The sequence below is a fragment of the Sceloporus undulatus genome, chromosome 4, assembly GCF_019175285.1.
Source record: "Sceloporus undulatus isolate JIND9_A2432 ecotype Alabama chromosome 4, SceUnd_v1.1, whole genome shotgun sequence".
NCBI classification, from domain to species: Eukaryota; Metazoa; Chordata; class Lepidosauria; order Squamata; family Phrynosomatidae; genus Sceloporus; species Sceloporus undulatus.
Genome location: NC_056525.1, coordinates 83123674 through 83150487, shown reverse-complemented (window position 1 = coordinate 83150487; position 26814 = coordinate 83123674). Strand labels below are relative to the sequence as shown.

The 26814-nt window shown below is 41.1% G+C and overlaps 1 protein-coding gene across 3 annotated transcripts; it reads left to right on the top strand.

Annotated features, from left to right (window-relative positions):
* Positions 1-26281, top strand: CDCP2 (CUB domain containing protein 2). 3 transcript variants are annotated; one of them, XM_042464153.1, is made up of 8 exons: positions 1-89; positions 2632-2697; positions 3493-3580; positions 6329-6676; positions 11705-12046; positions 15472-15825; positions 18671-18849; positions 24722-26281. In XM_042464153.1, the coding sequence occupies exons 3-8, from the start codon at positions 3505-3507 to the stop codon at positions 25037-25039; spliced, it is 1617 nt and encodes a 538-aa protein (XP_042320087.1). In that variant the 5' UTR covers positions 1-89; positions 2632-2697; positions 3493-3504; the 3' UTR covers positions 25040-26281. The 3 variants fall into 3 exon arrangements, with proteins under 3 accessions (XP_042320087.1, XP_042320089.1, XP_042320088.1); XM_042464155.1 differs by lacking the exon at positions 1-89 and adding an exon at positions 827-868; XM_042464154.1 differs by lacking the exon at positions 1-89 and adding an exon at positions 838-868 and having other exon boundaries at positions 3473-3580.
* The last annotated feature ends 533 nt before the right edge of the window (positions 26282-26814 follow it).

Below are 26814 nucleotides of genomic sequence, written 5' to 3'. Positions count from 1 at the left end.
AATTTAAGAAAAAGAAAAATGGTTTTACCTTGGTTGAAGTCCAGTCCACAGGCTACTCTTCATGGTTCTCCTATTGCAGCTACAATGAGGTATCTCACAATACAGAAAACATTCAGTGGTAGCTGTGTTAGCTGTGAAAATTTGGTAAGATGTGACATTTTAAAAGAATTTTAAAAAAATAATTTAAAAGTTAATTTTTAATTTTTTTAAATTAAAATTTTAAAAAATGTGGGGCCTCTTCTTTCACTTCCTACTAAGTCTCACTTCCACACACCATCTCTTCAGCATTTTAAAGGGAATACAGGCAAACACCACAGCCTGCTTCTGCCAAAAGGCAGATATTTGGGAAGCAGTTGTGTTATGGCCACTTAGGGTGTCATTTAGTGCAATCCACACTCCCTGCACCTTCCTAGGCCCCATTCCCACTGGGCTATAAATCAAATCAAGAATCAGATTATAGGAACATCATTCCCATTTGAATCCGCATTCAATCCAACTTTGATCGATTTCTCTAGCTAAAACCCGAATCAGCGGTGGATAACCTGAGTTATCCTGACACCACTTTTCCAGAGGGTTGGTTTTTTTGTTTGTTTGTTTGTTTTTTGCAGCTGCCATGTCGGATCTGCGGCAAATTAATGGGAACAACAAGGGTCTCTGAATCGGGGGAGGAGCAATGTTCAAAGGGCTGTCCTGGGGGTGTCCCCAGCTTTGTTCTTTCCTAGCATTCCCAGCACCATTTCCCCCCCGTTCACGTAGCCTTTCCCCGGTGGTGTGTAAAACTTTTTTTTAAAGAAGAAAGTAAAACTGGGTTTTTTGGAGAGGGAGAGGAAAAGAAAGGAAATAGGAGAAGAGATATGGAGAAAGGAAGGCTGGTAAAAACTTTTTGTCAGCAGAAGGGGGGGGGGAGAGAGAGAAAAACCCCAAACCCTGATCGTGGCTCCTGCATCCAGCCTTGTTTCCTTTTCTGAGATAGAAAAGGGGTGGCTGGTTGCTGCATATTGGGGTGGTCTGAAGAAGAAAGGTCCCCCTGCTCGGGAGGAGACCTATGGAGGCCAGGAGCCTCTTCACTCAGGCTCTCCTCAGCTTTGTGGGGGCTTACTGGGAAGGAAATGCCTTCCCCCAAATCCTCCTGAGGCAGGAATGCTGGACCTGAGGCTCTTGCTTGCAAGGAGCCCCATTGGGTTGCAAGTGGGCGCCTCTTTCCTCTTTCTGCCTTGGAAAACTCCGAGGCTCCCAACTGTAATAAAAGGGCCTTAGGCTGCCTAAGGGAGGAACGCTAAGAAATACAACTCCCTCTCTCTTTATGTACCTATCCAACCCCTCTACCTTTTTTCTCTTCAAATTCCCCACAGAACCATCCTTTTCTCCCTCTCTTTGCAAATAATAATAATAATAAATAATAATAATTCGGGTCTGTAAAACTTTATTTTAAAAAAAAGAAGAAGAAAGTTAAACTGGGTTTTTTGGAGAGTGGGGGAGAAGGAAATAGGAGAAGGGATATGGAGAAAGGGAAGCTGGCAAAAACTTTTTGTGAGTGGAAAGGAAAGAGAGAGAGAGAGAGAGAAACCCAAAACCCTGAATGTGGCTCCTGCATCCAGCCTTGTTTCCTTTTCTGAGACACAAAAGGGGTGGCTGGCTGCTGCATATTGGGGGGTTTGAAGAAGAAGGAGGGATAAGAAGAAGAAGGGGGGATTAGACGTCACTGTGACATCTAATCGTCTAAGCGCTTGATTGACAGCTTTAAAAAAAATGGTTCCAGAAAGGCAATGGGAACGGGGAACAAAAAAAAGCATCAAAATACAACAAAGAAATATCAATGGGACCGAGAACATGGGTCAAGAAAAATTGAGTCCGTTTGCTCCCTCTTGTAATGGGAACGATGGACCTGATTAGAATACGACTCAGAAACTTGATCCGATCCAGACTCGCAGCGATATAAGTCGCTTTATATGCCCAGTGGAAATGGGGCCCTAGTAATGCCCCTGCATCCACTGTGACCCTTCTCCTGGTACTTCATGCACTCAAATACCTATTCCAGCAATCCAGGAAATTGTGGAGCAGGTTTTGGTGCCTTGGACAGGAGGGGAGGAAGGATCAAATTCCTATGGTGTTGGATCTCATCCATCTGTTGGAGCTTAGAAAAAATTACAAATAAATCGTTACTTGTAACTAAATTATTTTCCTGAAAGCTGTCTCTCAATTTGATGTAATCTTAAGATGTGATGAGTACCTCGATCCAAATCAGTTTATAAAATGACGAACAACATGGTACACAGGAAAGAACCCTGAGAAACCACAGAGTCTTGGAACTACAGCAGTAACTAATCATAATCTTAAAATCACTTTTCAGGCTTTGGGTAATAACATAATGAGTTATTCCTAGATTCCACTTAATAAAGTTCATTTCATAAACATTCAAAGTACCTGTACAAAATTTAGAGTCCTCCTTGGATTATCTGGAAACAGACACTTTCTGAATCTGAGATCTTTAGTTTAGTTTTAGCTTCAAAATAACAACTTCAAAATGATCCAACATAGGTTTGTTAACTTTGATTCTGTCAGCTTCTGTGTCTTTCACAGCTGTTTGCCATGCAGAAAGTAAGCAAGCAAATGTTTTCCTTGTCACTTTAGCTCCATGCCTGGGGACGTATTTCTACAAGGTAAACCATTACGGACATCATTACAGACACAGGCAAAGTAAGTGTCAATCGTACGATTGCTTCTTGGAAAGGAAAGCCATCAAATGTACTCTGTATTGTGCCCAAAACTCACTACTAGCTTCCTGCTAACTCATCTCTAAAAAGGAAGAAAATATATAATATTCAACAATAATTTGGAAATGGATTACCACCTATTTTGATATCATTGGTATCATGAACTTTTGTTTATGTGGATGGTTTGGCATACAATTTGCCTCAACCCCAGCCACCATGGCTAACAGTAAGGGACGGTGGGTCCTAAACATCTACATGCTCCAAAGTTACCCACATAGACTTGGCTCATTGCAGCCCACATACCATCCACATTTATCTTTTAAAACCAACAACTGGCTTTGGGCAACAACAGGTTCCACATTTTAGATCAAAATAATTCCCCAGGTACATTTCCCTGTAAAAAAATAAATCTGAAATTCCTAATTTGGTTCCCTATCTTGCATGGTAGACGAAATTATTTTCACGAGCCCTTCAGGGCATATTGTCAGCACAGACTGACTGTAGTTATGCACCATATCCCAACCATTACTATCGCTTCCAAATATAGTGTATTGACAAGGTACCCTGTACAGTGTAAATCCTAGGGACATTTGATCCAGATCGTTAAAACCGAGTGAGGGAAGCAAAGAACAGATCAGGTTACTAATTCAAACAAGCAATGAATTATTCATTTCATTATTAATTCGACAGGCCTCCAGCTATTTTTCCCCTCTCAGATAAGCTGCATTGAGTATACTTTTGCTATTTTCTGGCACTAGGTCCATTTTTCTTTTCATAGCTGTATCAAAGGATGCAGCAGATGCTCCTGAAACACCTTGTGACAATAACATTTTTGTGCACAGCGAAGGGGATAAACACCAAGAAAGGTAAGGTAAAGCTGTTTTGGGGCTGTGTTCTGGGACAATTGCAAGTTCATACTTGCTTTCTAAGTGGAAGTTCTTTGCTTTCCATACTCATACTAATATACTTCAGGATATTAGCCAACATGGCCCATCTGAAATGTTCTGTGTACCAGTGATGCTTCTTTTGCACTTCTTTTAGCCGTTTGCTCCATGTATAGGTTGTAAAGCAGGGCTTACAAGCATGTTCTCATAAACATATATACCCCAGTCTAAGGGTCCAATTGCCATCAAATGCACACATGAATAATATCAGACACATTTAAGCTACCTCTGTTTCATTGAGTGGTGGCAGTAGATTCTGATGTGCAAAGGAAATGTGCACAACAATCAGTATTTCTCTACTGAAATGAATGGAGAATTCCAAGTACACAAGGGCTGTTAGGTCCATAAGAATTCCTTGGATCAGGAGGATGGGCCGATAGCCGTGAGCTACTTCTTTTGAGATTTGTTTTTGTTGTGTGTCTTCAGGTTGTTTCAGGCTTATTGTGACCCTATCATGGGTTTTTGGAGGGAGTTTGTGACTCACTCAAGGTTACCCAATGGGTTTCCATGGCCAAGAGAGAAACTGAATCCTGATATCCAGTCATAGTCCAATGTTCAAACCACTACAATACACTGGCTCTCTTCCTTTGGAACAGTCCTAGTGAAAAAACTATACACTACAGAAGAGCAGTTGATTTGAGAAGTGGGGCTGAAGGTTAAGTGATTTGAATAGAGCTACAAATAAAAAGATGTGTTTGTACACTTAAAACGATATTTACATCAATGAATTATAACTGTCTTACTTCCCTACCCCACACCTTGTTTATTTCATTACCCATGGGCTGTGGATAACTAACAGGCCAGTTTGAATAGAATTATAAATAACAGCAGAAAACAATGTGTGCAAAGAAAGATAGTGAATGGTGTTCACTAAGTGAGATCAAGAGAGAAAACCTATGAACTGCCTCCAGCAAAAATTTAGTTCTAAGTTCCAAGGACCTGCTGACAGCATTCTGAAGAGATGGTAGTCAGTTCTAAAGTGCATCTCACTCTGCCATACATCTTTTCTTGGCAAAGAGCTTCCATTTATTCACTGATAGAATTTGACTTTAAGAATCCATTTTTTTTAGACTGTTCAATTTCTGCTGAGGAAAGGGGGACGAAATAGAAAGAACTTCAGTCCCTATATCTGGTGTGTATATTATGACATGTAGCACTGCATGCATTAAACCATTTGGCAGTATTTGGGTCCTAATGACTAGATGTCATTTGTTTTTAAGATTTCATGTATCTACTGCCAAAAGGCTGGGATAAAACAAAAGTCAATTGCTAAAATGCTATTAGAAAGAAAGACATGACCTGTAATTTAGTATGTCGATAGTTGCAACCAATGTGCTCTTTTCCATGGGCATAGCCCTATTGACCTTCATGGAACTGGACCCAAATTAAACATACATATTATCTTGCTGTATATATTGCAGCACAACACCTACAGTCCTATAGATAATGTCTTGAAATATATGTAAATGCATATTGATATTGTGGCCTATTATTGGGCTAATAGTTAAATTTAGAAATTAAGCAATTATCATTTTCACTGTGGTGGAAGTTGCCTAAGTAGAAGCCTTGCTAGGTATGTTGACTAACCTAGAGGAAGATAATGTGCAATTATGTAATATGTGTGAAGGCTCTTATGTAAAGTTGTTTATGTATTATCAGTTATGTGGTGTGAAAATTTTGAAGAACAGTCCCTCACCAAAATAGTCCCTCCACTATAGTTACATAGTATTGCATTACTCTGTATCTTAATATATATATATATATATATATATACACACACACACACACACACACACACACACACACACACATACATATATACACAGACACACACACACACACACTGTGTTCATAGTTAATATGCTTTTATTACTCATTCATGTTCAAGCCATCTCCACCCTAATTACCACCAGAGTTGCTCACAACAATACATGGTCATAGGGAAAATCCATTTCTCCTCTAATTATTTTGGAATTGCAGCTAAACGTACACAGAATAAAGAAGCCTAGGAAGGGAGAAAGGTAACAGATGATTAGTCTCTGCTATTTAAAAACAAAATAAAACCCCATGGCTTTAACTCTATGATCACTGGGTAGACTATAGCACTGGATATTACTCTGTCTATGTAGTAAATGATGACCTTGTCCTATAGTATGTTATAATGTACAGTGCTAATGAATTCCACATGCCAGCCATGAATATTTAAGGAAGAAGACAACTCCTACTGGAGCTGTTTAGATGTTCCTTTCAATTTGCCAATCCCAGAAATTCTGGGTGGATTCCAGTTAACGTAAAGTACGTAAAATACCAGACTATCAGTATAACTAATAATACAACACTGTGGGATGTTCAGTCACTCTCTGGACATATATCAGACTGGTCCCAAAACTGGTTCAAAATATGCTGTCAATTGATGTCAGCTAGTAAATATGGTCCAATGAATGACCCATAGATAAGTAGCAAAAATGTTATGAAGAAAATAATATTATGAAAAAATGCATAGTGTGTACTTATAGAAAGCAAAGAACACAACATCACATTAAGCAAGAAACAAGTGGTCCCAAACACCACTGAAGTAGTTGCTTATAGCATAAGAGCAGTGGGCTGCTATGAATACTGGGCTGGAAACTTACTTTGGATAATTTTTCAAACTTTTGTGACTTTTCTTAGGCATTAAATGTGGAGGAGTTCTCTCAGCACCCCATGGCAATGTCTCAAGCCCAAATTTCCCTGGACTCTACCCTTATGATATAGATTGTGTGTGGCTCATTGTGGTAACAGAAGGATCGTCTGTTCTGCTCACCTTTCATCACTTCGACCTGGAATTCCATGACAGCTGTGAATTTGACTACATCAAAATCTACAATGGGGTCTCAGAAGACCAAGGAAACCTCCTCGGCAAATTCTGTGGTACAAGTTTTCCTCCACCATTTACATCATCTTGGAATGTCATGAGTATAATATTTCACTCAGACAACCATGTGGCCAGCCACGGTTTCTCTGCCGTTTTCCAAAAAGGTTAGAATTTTCCTCAAATGGAGTTTTGTTTTTCTCCACCCCAGAAGTTACTATGTCATATATTAGTGGATGTATGAGTCTTATGTAGAAAGAAGTCAATAATACAAGAGTAGAATTCTAGGAGATGAGAGTCAGTGATGAATGCAAGAGTTTAACCAGTCAGTGGAGCTGGATAAGCAATTCACCAAGAACTCAAGGAAAGCTATCTTTCTAGAGATAGACAGGGGGTCAAGATCACTTAAGCTTCCAAAACCATCAGTGTGAGAAGAAGCAAAGCCAAAGAAAAGGTAAAACATATGAAAAGTGGAGTCAAACCTAAAGCAACAAGCAAACAATGACTGGGAAATTTACTAGAAGTAGAAAGAATTCACACACACAAAAAGTGCCTTATTGTGCAAGTACAACCTATGGATAGAAGAGTAAGATAGAAAGGAGAAAAGATGCCCAATCATGTAGGATGGCAAGGGAGTAAAGCAAAGCCAGAATCTGTTTAATATGCTCTGAGCGGAGAAAGCATGTAGAAAGAGAAGCACAGAAGCTGCAAGAAGGAAATGGTGGTTATGAGGGAGTCTATGGGGCTGGGACCTGGCTCAGAGAGCTATGCTCAGGTGAGCATGTGTACTCAACCTGCTTTCTGTAGAGAAATAACAACATCAGCTGCTGTGATTGGTAGGCAGTACAAAGTTTGTAGACTAACTGGGTCTGCTATGAAAGTTTGGAAAAGGTTACATTTTGAACTACAACTCTAAGAAACTCAACCAACATAACAACTGCCTGTGCTTATGGGAGATTCTGGGAATTGTAGTCTAAAATTAACTTTTCCCAAGCTCTCCAGAGGCACTCAACCTTCCTGGCCTGTTTCTAATTAACAGAGTATTGCATTTAAGGTGCACTCCCAGCTTCTTCAGCTTGGATTACTGGACTCCAGGATCCTGGTTGAAAAGCACTCCTTCCACCATGTCTGCACTTGGTGCAGTTGCTGCAGACCCTAGCTTGAGCTGGACAGTGGCTGGCATATTAGGCTGTGGATGATGGGTTTCTGAGCCGGAATCACTCGGCCAGATTAAGTGAGTAATTTACAGTCTCCACTCATAGTTAAGGCTAACAAGAGAGAGGCACTATAATATTAAATTTTTCAGTATTCATCAGCTAGCATCTTTTGGTGGATTACAATCATGTTAAATGGTGTTAAGACTTTTTGGTCCTTAAATTCACTCATGATTGCCCCAAACCCCAAATAACCCCCAAATCTACCTTTTCTTAATGGTAGCTTCTCCCTGCAAACCTGACAACTCCGAATTGGAGGAGAATGACAAGGCAAATCAATTGTGTTAGGCGAAGGCCTAAATACCATGCCCTTTAACATTTCACAGATGAAAACTGAGATGTGTATGGCCCAGCAACATCAAAGTGCAGTCAAGATTCCAAAAATTATTGAAGAACACACACTAGGAGAGGCTGCAGTAGATGTACAAATGTTTTCCTATAGCTGGACGCAGAGCAATGGCGTCATTTGTGGGAACTGCTGGAGGTGCCTGCCAGTGCCTATTAGGTTTGGGTGTCTGTGAGAAAAGGGGAGTTTGGGGGCAAGGTGGGTGGGAGAGTATCATAGCTGCATCTCTCAGGCTTGTTGTTGTCGTATGCCTTCAAGTCATTTCCAACATATGGCGACTCTAAGGCAAACCTATAATGGAGTTTTGTTAGCAAGATGCAAGGTGCAGTTCCCCATTCAGGATCTCAGCCATCAATTATTTTCAGAATACACTTGTTCCTCCACATTTGCAGCTTTGATTTTTGTGGATTTGATTATCCACGGATTTTATTAATATGTTCTCTCTAGGTATATCTAGGTCCTCTAGCGCAACTCTATGGTGAACCTTAACGAAAAGTCACACTGAAGGACATAGAGATTCCAGAGAGAACAGTCCAGTAGCTCCTCCAGCACAATTCTGTGGCCAATGTCTGGCAGATGTTGATCACAGAGTTGCACTGGAGGACCTAGAGGTTTCTAGAGAGGTTTTCACTCAGGTGAAAACATGGGCCCGTTACAGACTGCCAAAATAAAGCTGCTTCGGGTCTCTTTGGAGGTATGCTATTTAAATGATGCATGCATCCTAGGAATCCGGAAGCTGCACCAAAAGCTGCACTCCGGTGCTTAGGAATGGAGTGTGGCTTTGGTGCGACCTCCAGACTCTTAGGACCCATGCATCATTTAAATAGCATACCTCCACAGAGACCCGAAGCAGCTTTATTTTGGCAGTCTGTAACAGGCCATGGTGTTCTTGTTATTTGTGGGTTTTCCACATTCACAGGAGTCCTGTGTCCCTAACCCCAGTGAATGTGGAGGGAGGAGTGTATTTGGAAATCTTTGCTAAAAACTTCCTTTAAATCAGTTAATATTTTTCCTCTTCATATTAAACTGTGATTAAACCTTCCCATAGAAATGGGTTCATGGGATAATCAAGCTTTATTATATACATACTCCTGGTAATTCAAGAAAACAAAGCACTTGGATTTCAAGTGCAAAATGATCTCCCCCCCCCCCCCCCCAGAGTGTTTCCTGTGTACTCAACCAGGGATCCAAGAGCAGTACAGGATTCTTTCTGTCTCGGGGCCAGCCAGTATCAGCAGGAAGGGGTTTGCAGGCTTAATTCTTTCTCCTTTCTCTCTCTCCACTTTTATTGCTTCTCCATGAATGCCTTGGTGTAATTGAAAACAGAAATTGACCCAACAATGGGAACTCAGGCTGTGATTATATTGAAGCCATTTGCACTGCAGAAGTAACCCCTGTTGCGTTCAGTAAGACTACTTCAGAGTAAGTACTTGGAAGAAGGCGGTCTCTGGCAGCTGGCAGAGAAAAGCCCATGGGTTTTGAGAGAAGTATTTGCTTTGTAAACCCATGGTGACTGGCCACCATGTAATGTAATGTTTCTCAAATGCAATGAACTTATAAAACCTCCTTTAAATATATTAGAAGATGTTCCAGGCCTCCCACCAACTAAAAACATCATTCTGTGTAGAGAACTTTCTTTTACATCCTATTCCACTGACATTTTAATCATTTTTAAAATCATTGCCCAGCTTTAACACACATACAGACACACACAATCTTCTCTTTCTGTGTCACTTTGGCCAAGATTTTACATTACTGAGTATGTATATGTGTCTTCAAGTTGTCTATCAACTTATGGTGACCCCATAAATTTCATAGGGTTTTGTGTCGCAAGGAAGTACTCGGAGGTGGTTTGCCACTGTCTTCCTCTGAAATATAAGCTGCAGCACCTACAGCACCAAGTACTACAGTAGAGCAAGTACTAATCAGGCCTGACCTTGCTTAGCTTCCAAAATCAGATGGGATCTGGGACTGTCAGGATATTTCATGGCTTCCAACTGTCCCAGTGTCCCAAGGACAGTCCTGATTAATCCCCTGTTGTCCCAAATTTTCCAGCTGTTTTTAAAATGTCCCAGTTTTTCTCTCATGTTCCCACAACCCCTCCCCATCCTCAGTTTATTTCAATTGCTGCAAACTAAGTTCTAAGTGCAAACATAATTTGCACTCAGTTAACTCAGTGGGGGAGAGGAGCAGAGAAGAGGATGAATCTTGCCCTTTCCAGGAAACTCAGGCAAAAGCAAACCACTGCAGTCTCTCCTAGTGTGTGTTCTTCCTCAATAATCTTTGCCATTTTGACCACAATGATGTTGTTTGGCCACACACATCCCAGTTTTCAGCTGTGAAATGTTAGAGGGTATGGCATTTAGGCCTTTGCCTAGCACAATTAACTTCCAGCCGAGCTATGTCACCTTGCATCATGCAGTTACCTATACTGAATATCACTGTAATGCTACGTATGCGGATCACATAAATGTGCATAGCTGATACCTTGTCCCTTCTCATTCTGTAATGGAATCTGGGGCCCCACTGCAGAATGAACAGGGACTCATTGTAGCAGAGTGAACAGGGACTCATGACTGCAAGTGCATATTGCTATGTGTACTACACTGAGTCTCTGTGCACTCTGCAGTAGGGCCAAGACTCCATCACACTATGAGAGGAAACCCACTGTATATTGCTCCCAATGCACTTCTGTATGTCTTCCACACAAGAGACTTCCGGCCCTGTCAGCTAGATATGGTCATTGTGTTTGTTGTTGTTTTGTGCCTTCAAATCATTTCTGATTTATGATGATCCTAAGGTGAACCTATTCTGGGGTTTTCTTGGTAAGTTTTTTCAGAAAGGGTTGCCATTGCCATCCTCTGAGACTGAGAGTATGTGACTTGCCCAAGGTCACCCGGTGGGTTTACATGGCCAAGCTAGATTCAAACCCTGGTCTCCAGTCCTAGTCCAATACTCAAACCACTATGCCACACTGGCTCTTGGCCACTGTATAATGTCCAGTAAAAGCACTCCATATGTGTAACACAACATGTGTATGTCACTGACAGGATGCCAGCTATCATCTCCAATGTGAAATGGCTAGACCCACGATATTTCTCCCTTCAGGACACCTATCTGGTCTATCTATTCATATTTTCTGTACTTCTCCAGTATCTCCTTATCTTGATTTGGTTCTCTTTAAGGCAATGGTACTCTGACATTTTACCCTTGGGATCCCCTTTTATATTACACACAGATGTCGCCCCCCCCCCCCCCCTACTGAACATAGTACATGAATAAAATATTTTCTTTATCTAGTGTGCGTATTTTCATTTGCACATTCATATATATTTATATTTTAACATTTTGTAAGGAGATAACATTGTTCAAATTAGAACAGTTTTATTTAAGTAGATTTAATATTTAACTCAACACATGTATAAATTTTACACATAAAAAGTTTGGGAGGAGAAGGAAGAAGAGAAAGGATCCAAGTCTCACACCTTCCCCTTGAACAACTCTTGCACACATTCAAGATCCATTATTTTAAGGGATGGAGATTGGAATCTGTGAACGAGCTTTTCCACCATCTTCAAGGACTTTAAGCAATCTCTGCTTTTTATTTTTAATATATGATCATTTCTCATTTCTAGATGTTTGTGGAGGTGTGCTGACTGGCCTTTCTGGATCAATAACAAGCCCAGATTACCCAGAAAATTACCCCAACAATGCTGAATGCCATTGGGTTATCCAAGCAACTTCAAATTCTGTTGTCAAGCTGACTTTTGTTGACTTTCAGATGGAAAATGATGAGCAGTGCAATTTTGATTATGTGGCTATCTTTGATGGTCCCACTATGGATCATACACTTCTCAGTCACTACTGTGGGAACATGAAGCCTCCAGATATGGTCTCCTCAGCACAAGAACTGCTGGTTGTTTTCAAATCGGACTTCAACATTGCAGGCAGAGGTTTCAAAGCATATTACTTTTCAGGTATAGAAGAAACTTCTACATTTACCATGTGTCAGTATTTAAGTTATCATATGCATGAGACAATCTTTGGCATCTCTATTAGCACAAGAAGTCATCCTGGGTAAAGGAGGCTAGATATCCATTGTATTTCCTCTCTCTCTCTCTCCCTCTCTCTCTCTCTCTCTCTCTATATATATATATATATATATGGAGAGAAACCCTGGTCTCACTAAAGTCCCCAATGCTGTTTAACATTTACATGAAGCCTCTGGGTGAGATCATCCGGAGACATGGGGCGGGATGTTATCAGTACACTGATTACACCCAAATATACTTCTCTATGTCTCGAACTGAAGCAGTGACTAAGGATGGCATCTCTCCTCTGAATGCCTGTCTTGGGGCAGTAATGGACTGGATGAGGGAAAACCAACTCAAGCTGAATCCAGGTAAGACGGTACTTGCTATAGGAACCCCGAATCCAAGAATGGAGTTCTGTCAGCCAGTTCTAGATGGGGTCACACTTCCCCTGAAGGATTCTGTTCGCAGTTTGGGGGTGCTCCTTGACTCGTCGCTCCAACTGACAGCTCAGGTGGATGCAACAGTCAAGAGCGCCTGCTATCAGCTTCGTCTAATACGCCAACTGTGCCCCTTCTTTGAGCTGAAGGACCTGGAAACAGTAGTACATGCACTGGTAACCTCTCGATTGGACTTCTGTAATGCGCTCTACTTGTGGCTACCCTTGTGCCAAGTTTGGAAACTTCAGTTGGTACAAAATATGGCAGCCAGACTGATCATGGGAATGACCATATAACACCGGTCTTGAAGTCCCTGCACTGGCTGCCTATTAGTTTCCCGGCAAAGTACAAGGTGCTGGTGATTACCTTTAAAGGCCTACATGGCCTGGGCCCAGAGTACTTGAGAGAACGCCTTCTTCCCTATTGTCAGTCCCGCACACTAAGGTCCTCTGGAAGAAATCTACTACAGCCCAAAAAATCTAGGCTAACATCAGTTTCCCAGAGGGCCTTTTCTATTACTGCTCCTAAACTATGGAACGACCTGCCAGAGGAGATCTGTCACATTTCCACTCTGACAGCTTTTAAGAAAGCACTCAAGACGCATCTCTTCCGGCAGGCCTTTCCAACTTAGTTACCCTCCCCAGATATAGAGATATTTGCCTCCTCATCTGTCTACTCTTCCCCGCCTATCCTTCTGCCTATTTTTTGTTTAATGTTTTTAATGTTTTAATGTTTTTATACTATTACTGTTTAATTCTGTTTTAGTACTGGGAATGGGGGGGTAGGTCTAGGGTTTGATCTCCTTTTTTTTAACTATTGTAATTTGTTGTATTTTATTGTTGTAACCCACCCAGATTCTTCGTGATTGGGCGGGCTAGAAATAAATCATCATCATCATTATTATTATTATTATTATTAACTACAAAGATGGAATTTAGCCTCCATAAGTGTTATGAATCCTCTACGATATGTTCCTAATCCCTGGAGGCCACCCAGTTTTTGCCTCAGACAATGTTAAACTGATTCTAATGTTCATTTTGATCTGCTCAAGCCAGCCATTATTTTTCCACATTGAGCATTTCCTTTCAATGTAGCCTCACATCATGCAGTTTGAGATTTACCTCATCCTGGAGATCTTAGCTTTTCATCTGTCTCCAGGATATGGCAAATCTGAGCTCTTACCCTATTGATAGACTTTTCTTTTGAATATACATCAATAGGGTAAGAGCTCAGATCAAAGAAAATGATGAGTCAAAATCACATTGTGACAATGGACATTACACCTAGAGTTAGCATGAAAACAGAGGCAAAATGCCAGTCTACAGATCCAGAAAATGGCACAGAGATCAGTCCTCTTGGGTGTGCCTAAAATATGCCCTATCTTTTTATGAGCCTGCTCAATTGCTAACATTTTCAAGGGACCCTCAAGAGGATGCCATCATCTGCAGGGAACCTACTTATGATACAAAGACAGCTTTCTTCTGTGTTGCCCTCAGACTGTGGAATGCAACAGCCCTCTCTGTGGAGTTGTTATACTTTTTAAAAAATGTTTTAATTATGTTACAGGTCCTAAATGCTATTTTTTTTAGAGAAAACATAAGATAAAAATGCAACTAATAAGAATAACAAATGTATAACTAAAGAGGGACCATATTTTCACCACTACATATATTAAGAAAAATCATAACATACAAACACGAGTGCACACACAGAGAGAATTTCTGCATGAGGAAATTTAGCATATATAATTATGTAGTGACAATTGGACCCAAGTCTCTCCCTTTGGACAGAAGCTGAAGAATGGGAAATGTTCTGTCTGATATTTTTTTTCCCCTGATATAGTTAGGTAGTAATCCAATTTAAAGCTCTGATGATGTCCTATGAAGCCTTTATGGTTTGTAACCAGGATGTCTCAATAACTGTGTTCTATAGTACAAAGCCATCTACTTACTGTGGTCTTCTACAACAGGCCTTCTTGCATGTCCCAGCAACCTCTGAAACAGGCTTTTCACTTGTTGTACCCAAACTGTGTAACTCACATTCAGGGCTTAGAGAAGTTATTTTTTGTATTTCACCTCCCCAAATCGCCCAACCAACATCACTCTGGAACTGTGAGAGTCCAAAGAGTAATTTTTCAAGCTCTACTCCTACCCAAATCCACCTAGCTACTTCTTTAATGGTATTTTTCCACATTGTAAATATGCTGGGGTTTTTTTTTAGGAAGGCTTTTGTTTCAGTATTTAAATATGTTGGACACTGTTTACATTGTTTTACTGAGTACATTTCTATTAGAATTTTAACCTCTTCTGGTTTTAATTGTATTTTATTATTTTAAATTGTGCCTTTATTCTTTTTTTTTTTTTACTTTGCTGAAAAAATGTTTCAATAATAATCTGCAATAATAGACCCAGTTTGCATGTGTGTCTGTACACTTTGGAACTGTATCTCTGATATGAGAGGCAAGCAGAACCATTAAGCAACATATTGCACCTGTCTCATCAGAAACAGTGTGGTAAAAGGCACCTGCACAAGGCTGTTACTGTAGTTCAGATCATGTGGCTTGGTTGTGCATAAGCTGGTGACTAAAGTCCACAATGGTCCTGACACACCAATATGTACTGTGAAGTGTAACTTCATTGGCACAAACCAGTTTCAAGCTACCAGGTTCTGAACCCCAACATACATAGGCTTTTATAGCTGCCATTCAACACTGGCTGTTTATGGTCCCAGCTAGTTTTAAGCTTAGGCCAAAAACTGGCTCCTAATATTGCCATTTTACAGCCAAGCCTGGGTGGAACTACAAAGGTGAACTGGCACTTTCCACAAAGGGGGAAGGGAGTTGAGTTTTTAAGGAATTTTCTAAGCAGACTTACAACGAATCAATGCTATGGCTATTTAAACAGTATCCCATTCCCTTTCTTCTGTAACCAGGTGCATGTCAGGAGGTATATACCACCATCAAAGGAAATTTCTCCAGTCCTCAATATCCCAACTCTTACCCCAATAATATCAAGTGTCACTGGACGGTCCAGCTGCCCCTAGGATATCGAATAAAAGTCTTTTTCCTGGACTTGGATCTTGAGGGGCGGAACAGCCTGACAGATGGCTGTGATTATGACCATCTGGCTGTGTTTGATGGAGGCACCGAGAAGGCGTCTCTGCTAGGAAAGTGGTGTGGGAGAGAAATGCTGTCTCCTATTATATCCAGTGGAAACCAACTACTCTTGGTCCTTCACACAGACAGAAATACCGCCAACCGCGGTTTCTCAGTGTCCTACATTGGAGGTAAGGCCCATTTTCCCATCTCTGCCACTCATTTTTTCTGTTTTATGGATTAAACAATAACACATACAAGAGAGAGGCAGAACAAGGATGAAAATGATTGTGATGGAGAACATGAATGTCACAAACTACAAGTGGTCAGGAAGTGCACGAGTGTGCTGCAGGATAGGGTTAATATATTGCATACAAATTATATAGCTATGTAGCCAGTAATATTCCGTTTTGTATCCATATGGTCACATTCTGCCAGCAGGCCACCTTGATTTCAGCAAAAATTTATCTCTTTTCCAGCTTTGCATTGCATCCTGTAACATACATTTAAACTTTACTTATATTTTCAACTTTGAATGTGCTGAGCTTTGTAAGAGGCCATGTGCACATCCATTAAACTTAGATCCTTTGACAAATTCAGTGGTGTCACTAGGGCTGGTGTCACCCAGTGTCCCCTCCCCATTGACCTCCCCCCATTTCACACCAAACACTTAGTAATGCTTTTTTGCACTAATATTTCTCATAAATCATAATTCCCATATACCACACTGAATGTAATGCTATTAGTTGTGACATAAAAAATTAGCAAAATTAGAATTATACCTTCAAATTACGATATCATATGCACAACCTGTACATGGTGACAATTTGGTTAAAATGTGATGTTTCTAAAGAAAATTTTTAAAGATTTTTTTAAAAAAAATTAAATTAAAAAATTAAAATTTTGAAAGTTTAATTTTAAAAAATTCTAGGGCCTCTCCTTTCTCTCACCACTGAGCTTCACCCCATTCCATCCATCTCTTAAAGCATTTTAAAGGGAAACAGGTGAATGCCACCGCCCATTTCTGCCCAAAGGTAGGTGTTTCAGGAACAGTGGTGTCACTCCCCCTTATATTATCACCTGGTGCAGTCTGCACCCAAACACACCCCTAGTGACACCAGTGGGCAGAGTCGGATCTTTCAAATCTTGTCTTCTGCCTAGTGGTGGTGGTCTGTAAATATACAGAACAAACTGCTATGAAGTATTTACTTCACTGAGGGTTCCTAAAGTAAAGATGAGCAGGGATGCTAGAACAGATCAGGTTACTCATAAAGAAATGAGTGTTTTTACAATCTAGGAAAAATAAAATAGCATTGCAAGAAGTGAGCTGCATACTAATCAAAGAATGCTAGAACAAGCAATGTTAGCAGTGGCAATCTAGACTGGCCTATGCACTGACGTGGGATCTATTTGCAAATATCCCTCTTTGAGTCATCACTTGTGGAAGAGGAAAATATTTTGTATGTTAATAGTTTACATAAATGTCTAAAGTGTTCAAGGATGGCATCTTTGGAGGAATATGTGGGAAGCTGGGACAGGATGGCCAGAACCATGATGGAGAGTAAGAAGTGCATAGCCTATAAATATGCATTTGTAACTGACATTCACAGTTGATATGTATTCCATAGTGTAGAGGACATATAGGGACCATGAATGTCTCCCAATTACTGAGAAGCAGCCACTATGATCGATGTCACTTGGGAAGCAACTGATGGATGTTACCATTCACCCCTCAACAAACAGTGTCCAGTGCAAGGGGGAATTGTAACAGGAATCCTGCTTCTGACTTTTGCAATGGAGATCATTCACCAGAGGAGTGGGAGCATCAGTCAGCTGCTTCCCAACTGACAGGGGAACAGATTCCCACTGATCACAGTGACTGCTTCCCAATAAGTGGGGATTGGGATGGTTGAGCTGGCATTCACAGCGTAACTATCATGGTTGCACGTTTGTAACTCCCTAACAGCCAATATTGTGCTGAATTTGATTTTGTTCCTCCTAGATTTGGGTCAAGCAGTGGTTGTGTGTCCATGTAGGACTTTAGAACACAGCACAACACATTAACTGCCCAATGATATGCCAGGCGCATTAATTGTGTCTAATTCCATGTTAGTCTGGAATACCACTATGTAGGGAGAGCCTGTAGCATCTATAACTGAGCAAAAGAATTTGTAGCATGAGCTCTTGGCCAGTTTATCACATCTCTATTCTGGTTCCTGGCCTGCACACACCACATTCCAAAGCTCCCTCCAACATTCATACAGGCATTCACTCACTCTGTTCATAGACAACATCTCTCCTCCTGCCTTTGCAACCATCATTAAAACTGAGCTTGTCATCAAATCAGCATAACTACAAATTTTCCATTTCTATGACTGATCATAGCCATAGAACCAGTTCACTCCATGCATCTACACAGTAGAAATAATGCAGTTTGATACCACTTTAAATGCTCCAGCCTATGAAATCTGGGGATTTGTAGTTTTATGAGGTCTTTAGCCTTCTCTGCCTAAATGTGCAGGTGCCTCACAAAACTATCAATCCCGGGATTCTATAGGATGGAATGATGGCAGTTAAAATGGTGTCAAACTGCCTTATTTGTACAGTGCAGATGCACCCTAAAGCTACTGTCACAGTGCAGAAATAATGCAATTTGACACTGTTTTAACTGTCGTTGCTCCATCCTATGGAATCATGGGATTTGTACTTTGTTGTGGCACCACAGTTCCATCAGGAGGCTAAATATCTCACAAAACTCCGAATCCCAGAATTTCATAGCATTGAGCAATGGTAATTAAAATGGTGTCAAACTGTATTGATTCTGCAGTGCAGATACAGCCTAAGACCCTAAGTCTTTGAAAGCTCTTGCTACAACTTCTTTTGCTCAGTTAGTATCAAAGGTGCTACAAGATCCCTCTGCATGCTAACAGTATGTAAGTTTGATTCATTTCTGGGGATGCTGCTGGTTCTTCATCATTAACCTCTTGTGATTTCAAAGAAGACTTTTGTTTTCCTTTCTTTCCCCATTCTCCATAGTTGTTCCTATGAATGTTACCTGCACACGAACAGAATTTCAGATCCAGATCCCCACGCAGTCACTGGCCCAGCTGGAACGAAATAAGGTCTATTTAGGGGTCCCATCCTGCCCTGCACAAGTGGTTGGCCTGAACTTTAGGATACATGCAAGGTTTGAAACCTGCGGCACAGAACCACAAGTAAGTGACCAGTGTAAGAAAAAATACCAAGAGCCCACTGTACTATAAAGTTCTGCCAGGTAAAATGACAGCATGTCTCCTCCATCTTTCTCCAAAACACCACCTTTTAGGTGCTGCAGGGCCCCCTTCCCACTATTTATTTGCCACTGGAAAACAACTGGAATTGGCAAAGATGTTGCCAGCGCTCTCTCTCTCTCTCTCTTTCTCTCTCTCTCTCTCTCCAGGGACGTAGCCAGGATTTTAGGAAGGGGGGGTCCACCATTATAATAAGGCTTGGGTGCGGCGGCACAGCAGCACGCACCATTCATTTTTCTAATGGAAGGGGGGGTCCGGACCCCAAGAACCCCCCATTGGCTACGTCCCTGCTCTCTCTCTCTGTTGTCCATCTCCACACCCCAATGCTAGTAAATGAAGGCTGCACCAGTTAAGAGGTGAGTCGGAGGGGCTGAGGGAAGAGACAATGCTGCAGTTCCACCTGGTGGAACTTTATATACTTCTTCCTGCTTCAGGTTCTGTTAACTATTAAAGATAACAGAAGATGTGTCCTGTACTGTATTCATCCTGGCAAACCTGCTTCCTGTCTGGATTACCTGTCAGTGGAATGACTTTGCTTGTTCAACACCAATAATAACAAATCTGAAAGCCATAGCTGTATCGGTAAATGAATAAGGGAAGAAAGAGAAAACAAATATAAGGGACAGAATAGTATATGGTACAGACATAGATATTTATCTAATCCACCACTTTTCTATTGCTATGGCACTCAAAAGGGTAGACATAAGCCAGTCCAGGCACTCATACATCCTCCCTGTGACCTGGAATATATATCACCCTTCAACTCCTGTCACAAAGGGAAATCTCCCATTACTTTCTTACAATGGTGGATGTGCCTATGGATGTTTAGTTGAGGGGATTGAAAGACCTCTTTGGGATAGGACATCTGCTAACATTTGTTGTGTCTTAGCATTTTTCAGGCTATATTTTCTGGTCAGTGCCCTATGGGTTGACCTCTGTCGTTTCCTCTTCTCTCTGCCATGTTAACCCCAGGTCATAGTAACTGGGGCTATTGGGTCTTCCTGTTTGTGGATAAGCTAAATTTATTATCTTCATTGTACTCTGAAAAAAGTGATCTGTGAACCAATGCCTGAACAGAAGTTAGTAATGCAACTGTGGTTTTATCTTTGTGGCTTGAATAGTACTCCATGTCGTACAGGCAGAAAGACCACTCTGACTTAAATTTTCTTTCAGGATAGAAGACCTTTCCCACACTCAGGCCGACAACCTGGCATAATGATTTTTCTGAAAGACGTCATCATGATGATAATAATATGTATGCCCACCTCTTCCTATGAAGCGCTGTTTGTGTACTACGCAAAATTCTTCCAGATGTTTGCCATGTGTTAATTTATCCTCAGGTTGCACAAATTCAAACGTGAAGGACAGACTACACTCTGTGTTAGATGTGTCTACTCTTCGCATTTAATGTGCATGTTTTTAAACATGCAAATAACACCAGGGAAGGGAAGGTGATACTCATTGTGATCAGAAGGGGCAGAGAGGAAAAAGGCAAAGGACCTGCTGAAGTCCTGACTAAAATAGAGGCTTTTCGTAGAAAAACTCCTATTGGTGATAATAGCAGCTTCCAGGAGAGGGATACATCAGGCAAGAAAATGGCCTGAGGAGACATGCTAGCCTTCTCTAGATTATGGCATTGTTGCTGTTGTTGTTGTTGTTGTGTGCCTTCAAGCCATTTCTAACTTATGGTGATCCTATCACAGGGTTTTCTTGGCAAGATTTGTTCAGAGAGGGTTTGCCTTTGCCTCCTTGTGAAGCTGAGAGTGTGACTTGTCCAAGGTCACCCAATGGGTTTCCATGGCCAAGCATGGATTTGAACCCTGGTCTCCAGAGTTGTAGTTCAACACCCAAACCACAACACCATACTGGCTCAACTCCCTACTAGTTCTACTACTTCCCAGCCCAGTTACACACGCACAATGCCAGTGGCTGCTTTTAATGTTAAAAAACAACATCAGGCAACTGATTCTGCACCTCCTGCATCATCCATAGTTTTTGCTTGTCATCCCACATACTTAACAGTATGCACTACTTCCTGATAAATGTTATATCTGGCCTAAAATCTAAGGACTCAGTGATGTACAGAAAACAAACCTGTATGTAAAAACCTGAATGTGAAAAAAATGTATGTGACCAGAGAGTGGCAACAGGCAGAGAAAGAGAAAATCCAACACAGTATGTCTAATTCATAGGCTGCTGGCTTGATAATCAAAGGTACAGGGCATCCAAATATCTCTTTAAAATCCTATGTAATACAGCCAGTGTGGTGTAGTGGTTATGAGTGTTGGATCCCGGAAGACAAAGTCTGAATCCTCACTAAACCCTCTCAAGAAAAGCCTGTGATAGGGTCACCTTAAGGGTTACCATAAGTAAGAAATGACTTGAAGGCACACAACAACAACAAATTCTGGAGAATGCCGAGTAAGTCATTAATTATTTAGAATATTTTCAGACAGCTGTCTGTCTGTCTGTCTGTCTGTCTGTCTGTCTGTCTGTCTGTCTGTCTAAAACCATACCCATAACAGCTGAGTCAAGTTTCCTCATGTCACAGTTTTTATTGTTCATGATGAGATATCCCTCAAGAGAGATGATCAGCCTGCTTCTCTTTATTGTACCATTTTATGATTCCATGAGGTGTGAAATCGATCTCTTTAAAATTCACCTAGAACAATTGCCTAATAACCATGAGTATTTGTCAGTGTATTTCTCAAAACTGATGTTACAGGTCAGATTTACAGTGGCATGACAGGATGTTAACAATCCTCTTCTGCTTTTTCTAGTTTTGTAGAGTTTGAGGAGCACTTTTCTTGGCACTAGATCTGTTAGATTCCTTTGTGTGCTCTTCCCTCTTTGAACAGGAAAGCTGTACAAGCATTTTAATGCATGTTCTGATAAAGGCATACATTGATTGACTGATGTACTATGGTTGGGAAGGATATGGCATACCTTTATGATGTAAAGGATTATTCTCCAGCTCTGAGTAGCTCATAATCAGGTCCGCTGTATCGATTTTCTTGCTGCTTGATATGCATCCATAGCACATACAAGTAGAATTTTCTGTTTATCTCCACCACATAAATGTAAAACAATGCATACACTTACTGAATCACAGGAGAAATTCACATACCCCATTCCCCTTTATTAAATTTGTTCTTATTTGAAAATACATTTGTAAGTCAACAATGTATTGTAGTGTAAATGTGGTTTGTTTTTTTTGGGGGGGGGGTTGGTGTTTGTTTGTTTTCACAAAATAACATACAGTACTGGATTTTAAAAATATAAATACAGAAAGAGAAGAGCCAAAAAAGAAAAAGTTAACATGGAAAGGATAGAAAAACATAGGATGTGATCATGTGATATAACATATATTAAAATAAGAATCACTAACATTTGTCAAAGTACTGTAATACTTCTCCCCCCCCCCCCCCCCCGTTATTGTGCAAGGAGGAATTCACTATCTTACTCACACAATGACCCCCCCATCCCCTCAAAATCAATTTCTCTATTGTTTCCCCCCACAACACAGCCATGTAGTGGAGGGTGGCAGCCAGGAAGCAAGGCTGCGTTACTGTAGCCAGGTATATGACAATGAAGCCATCCTCTGGGCCCTCCAAATATCCTGGAGGATGTTGTATATTATAAGGACATAACCAGATACTTCTCTCTCTTACCCTACTCTCACTACATAGGGGCAGGCATAAGACAGGTGGAAAGGGGGAGATGGGGCATAGCTCTGCCTGGGTGGAATTTTATGTCCTGTCTTCCAAGGCAAATTGGAGCAAGCAACAAAGCTTTTGTGCATGGCTAAAGCAGAAGCATCCACTGAAAAATGGAAAGGTGACCTATTTGTCTTCACAGTCTTGGAGTATGAGTCTTTAAGCTACTGAAAAACTCATGCAACATATGACAGTGCTGTATATTGGTTAAGATTCAGGACTCAGGAATATAAGCTGGAATCCTTTGGGACCATTGCATCTTCATAAGTGGACTTGTGTCTGTGGGAATTAGAATTGTGTAGTTGTGCAATGTCCATATCCCGTAGAGGGCTGCTGTTACCTTATTCCACAGCAGAACTGGAAAAATGCCTGATGCACATTGGTGCCTGATGCACAATGGGGCTGATGCACAACAGAACAAGTGTATCTGGCACCAATGCTTAATTTGGGTGATTCCGAATCCCCCCTATCCAACTCAAGAAGTGCGAACAATGCAGAAAAGCTCACCTTAATCATTTGAACAATATCCAAGGAACCAATATACCTTGGTATCTAATAGCTCTTAGACCCCAAAAAGGAACAGTCAATTAAAATTGTAAAACACTTTTTCAGTGTCAAATAAGCTAAAGGCAGCAGAAACATGTCTTTAGTATTTAAAGCATTCAAATTTGAAGCTGAACTTAAATAAGTTAGTACTGTAGGTAAATTACTGTTGTTATTTAATTTGGAAGCCTATTAGTTGATACTGCATCTAATATTTTAACATCAATGTTTAATAGAGAGACTGAGCTATAGTTTGCCCATCTAGTGTGATTTTTTTCTGGTTTAGAAATAATAAGAACAAAAGGCGAGAAACTAGATCGGGATCTTCCCTTTTACCTCCCATGAGACACACCTTAATCCACCGGGGGCAGGTGGGTGTCCACAGCTCTTTTGTGGATATGGGGGGGCAGAAGAACATCTAATTATATATCTATAGCTGGATGCATTAGTTACATAGGCTTGAATCTTGTTGGAGAATAATTAATGTTTAACCTGGAGTTACACATTTGTAACTGTTTGGAATTCACATATTCCCTAGTTTGGGGACATATAAGGACCATGGAAGTCCCCCAGTCCCATTTATCAGGCAGCTACTGCTTCATTCAATAGGAGTCCATTCTACTGTCCCTTGAAAAACAGCTGAGGGATGTTCCCATCCACTCCTCATTCAAGCAATCTCTAGTGAGAGAGGAAATGTGACAGGGACCCTGCTTTTGCCTGTCAGAACAGGGATCACTCATGGGACTGGATGGTAATGTCAGTCAGCCTGAGAGACAGGAGAACAGATCTCCATCAACTGCAGCTGTTGCTTCCTGGTAAATGGAGATTGGTGGGGAAGGAGCATTGGGCCAGGATTGACTACATATCTACATAACAGCAGTAATTACACATTTGTAACTTTCCAACAGGATTCTGGTCATATTTATTGATTTTATTTATAGCTCACCTTTCTCTCAATATGTCTCTGCTCCCCTCCTTGGTGATTCATAATATAAAATCATGGAGAATGCATTTACCATTGTAAATTCAGTTGTAGGCCCATACCTAGACACAGACCTGTCAACTTATGGTGACCCCATGAATTTTATAGTTTTCCTTCTGCAAAGAATGTGCACAATTATTTCACTATTACCTTCCTCTGAATACAGCCCATAGCACCTGGTATTTCTTGGTGGTTTCCCATCTAAGTACAATGCAGGCCTGAGCCTGCTTAGCTTCCAATATCACTAGAGGTTCAATAAGCCTCCAATTTTGCTGTCTGTCTGGCAGAGCAAAAACATAAGGAGCTGTCAAGCACATGGCAACTACAATACACTGCTGCTGGGCCATGTTCACCTTGGTTGATCACTGACTGGGCAAGCTGCCTTGTATGAATTGCTTTATTTATTTATTTTTATATTTAAAAGATAGCAAAATATTAAATGTGTAATTAATACAGTATTTCACAGAATCAGCCTAAGAAATCCTAAGAAATTTTATTACTGGCACAGAAACTGAAGCTGTTTATAAAACACTTCTTTCCTTTTGTCTTTTTTTAGAAAAGAAATAACACCTCTGTAATTGTCAGCATCCTGCACATTGACTTTTCAGATGGAAATCAGGAGGACGTTCACCAGTATGAAGTGCAGTGTGAGCCTAAAAGGAAAGAGGCGTCTGTGAATCTTATCTCTGGCTCTGATCCCTACAGGCTGAACCAGTATGCTGAGAACCTGGTAGACTCCCAGCAGGAGGATGGAGAGGCAGCAGAAGCCTATGAGACCAAGGGCCAGGACACCAGTGACATTGTCTTCATCAGCATCTGTATTCTTGCTGGGGTTCTTATGGTAATTGCTATTGTTGGATTAGTCTTGCTATAGGGTGCTTATGACTTCGTCAGTCAATAGAAACTGAAGCTACTTTGTGCCTGAACACCCATCCAGTTTTTATGCCAGCTACTTAGGGCACGCCTGTGAGGCTATGTGCTCTGGAGTCAGATTAGGTGGCTATCTTCAGTAGCACCACACAATGACACTGTTAGATTGCTCTTGGCTCCTGCCAGCCTGGATCTCAACAGAACTTGCTCAGAATCACAGTTTCAGTGTGGGTGCATTAGACAGATGATTACTAGTGTCCTCTCTCTTTTTTCTTCTATCCCCCCTGCCTTTATTCTGGAACAAGAAGAATACAAAAACAATGATACAAAAACATAGGCAGGTTATTCAAAAAACTGTATGCAAGGCGTTTTTGAATAACCCATATGCAAAGGGTCTTTACCACCTTTGAGACTAACTGAAAGAAAGAAACTGGAGGCATGAGCTTTCAAAGACTTGAGCCCAATGGTGTCCCCACCCCTCTTCTGAGGTGTCACCCACTGCAGGCTACACCCACATGCATACATACATATCCCTAGTGATGCCACTGCTTGAGCTAATTTCCTCACAGTGGTGTCACCCAACCTGGTGACACCCAGTGGGGGGGTGGGACTTCTGGCACACTTGCCCCACACGGTGGCATGGATGCATGGGAGTGCGCACGCACACAAGTGAATGCTTGTGCAGCTCCATGGCAGCCCAGACAGTGAATGCAAGGCCTCATGGCGGCCTAGAAAGGATGCCCAAGGCCTCACGCCATCCCAGACAGGGTGCCCAAGGCCCTGGGAAGACCCCATAGGGGTTGGGGACCGACCAGGTGTCACCCCCTCTTCTGGGGTGTCATCCGGTGTGGCCTGCACCCCCCTTCCCCAGCGATGCTACTGTTTCCTCAGATAGGCTCAAGTCTACAAAACCTCATGCTACCAGCATCTTTCTTTCAGTCAGTCTCAAAGGTGCTACAAGATCCCTTTGCATACTGATAGGCAGTTAATATGAGGAAAAGCACATCACCTTGTCCCTTGTAAAATATTGTCAATGAGGAAGAATAATTGCACACTAAAGGCCTCATCTGGAAACAACCTGCATGATCATCCCAGCACTCTCCCACTCCCTGTGTTCAAATAAAACTGTTCTTCATTGTCACAATGGTAATTTTTGAATTTGCAAACAGTTGTCCTTCTCAGAACTTTGAGGTTGTTTCAAAAACAATGCTGCATTTGAACAATTTGTGTTCATCACAGCACTCCTGTCCTTATACACATCATCATCATCATCATCATTATTATTATTATTATTATTATTATTATTAATCTTATATCCCACCTTTCTCCCAATATAGGGACTCAAGGCATCAATCACATCAATTAGTGTGATGCGATTTGCAGATAGGATGTGTGTAGGGAAGAAGGGAAATCAACTCAATGTACTATTCCAGTGGAAAAAAATTGTCTCAATACTGGAAATTATTAGGAAAGGGTTTGAAAATAAAACAGGCCTAAATACCCTTAAGGCACCAGATCCTGTCCAGTCATGGAATCTAAACAGAATCAGCCCTGGTTAGTACTTGTATGCGAAACTGTCAAAGAATACTAGGTCCAATGTGGAGTCGAAACCCCCCAAAAAAACTAACAATACTAGGTCCTTTAGCCTATATGACAAAGGAAAGAACTGGCAAAACCACCTCTGAGTATTCCTTGCCTAAGAAAACCCTGTGAAATTCATGGGGTCACCATAAGTCAACAGGCAACTTGCAGGCAAATATGCATACACAATATATAACA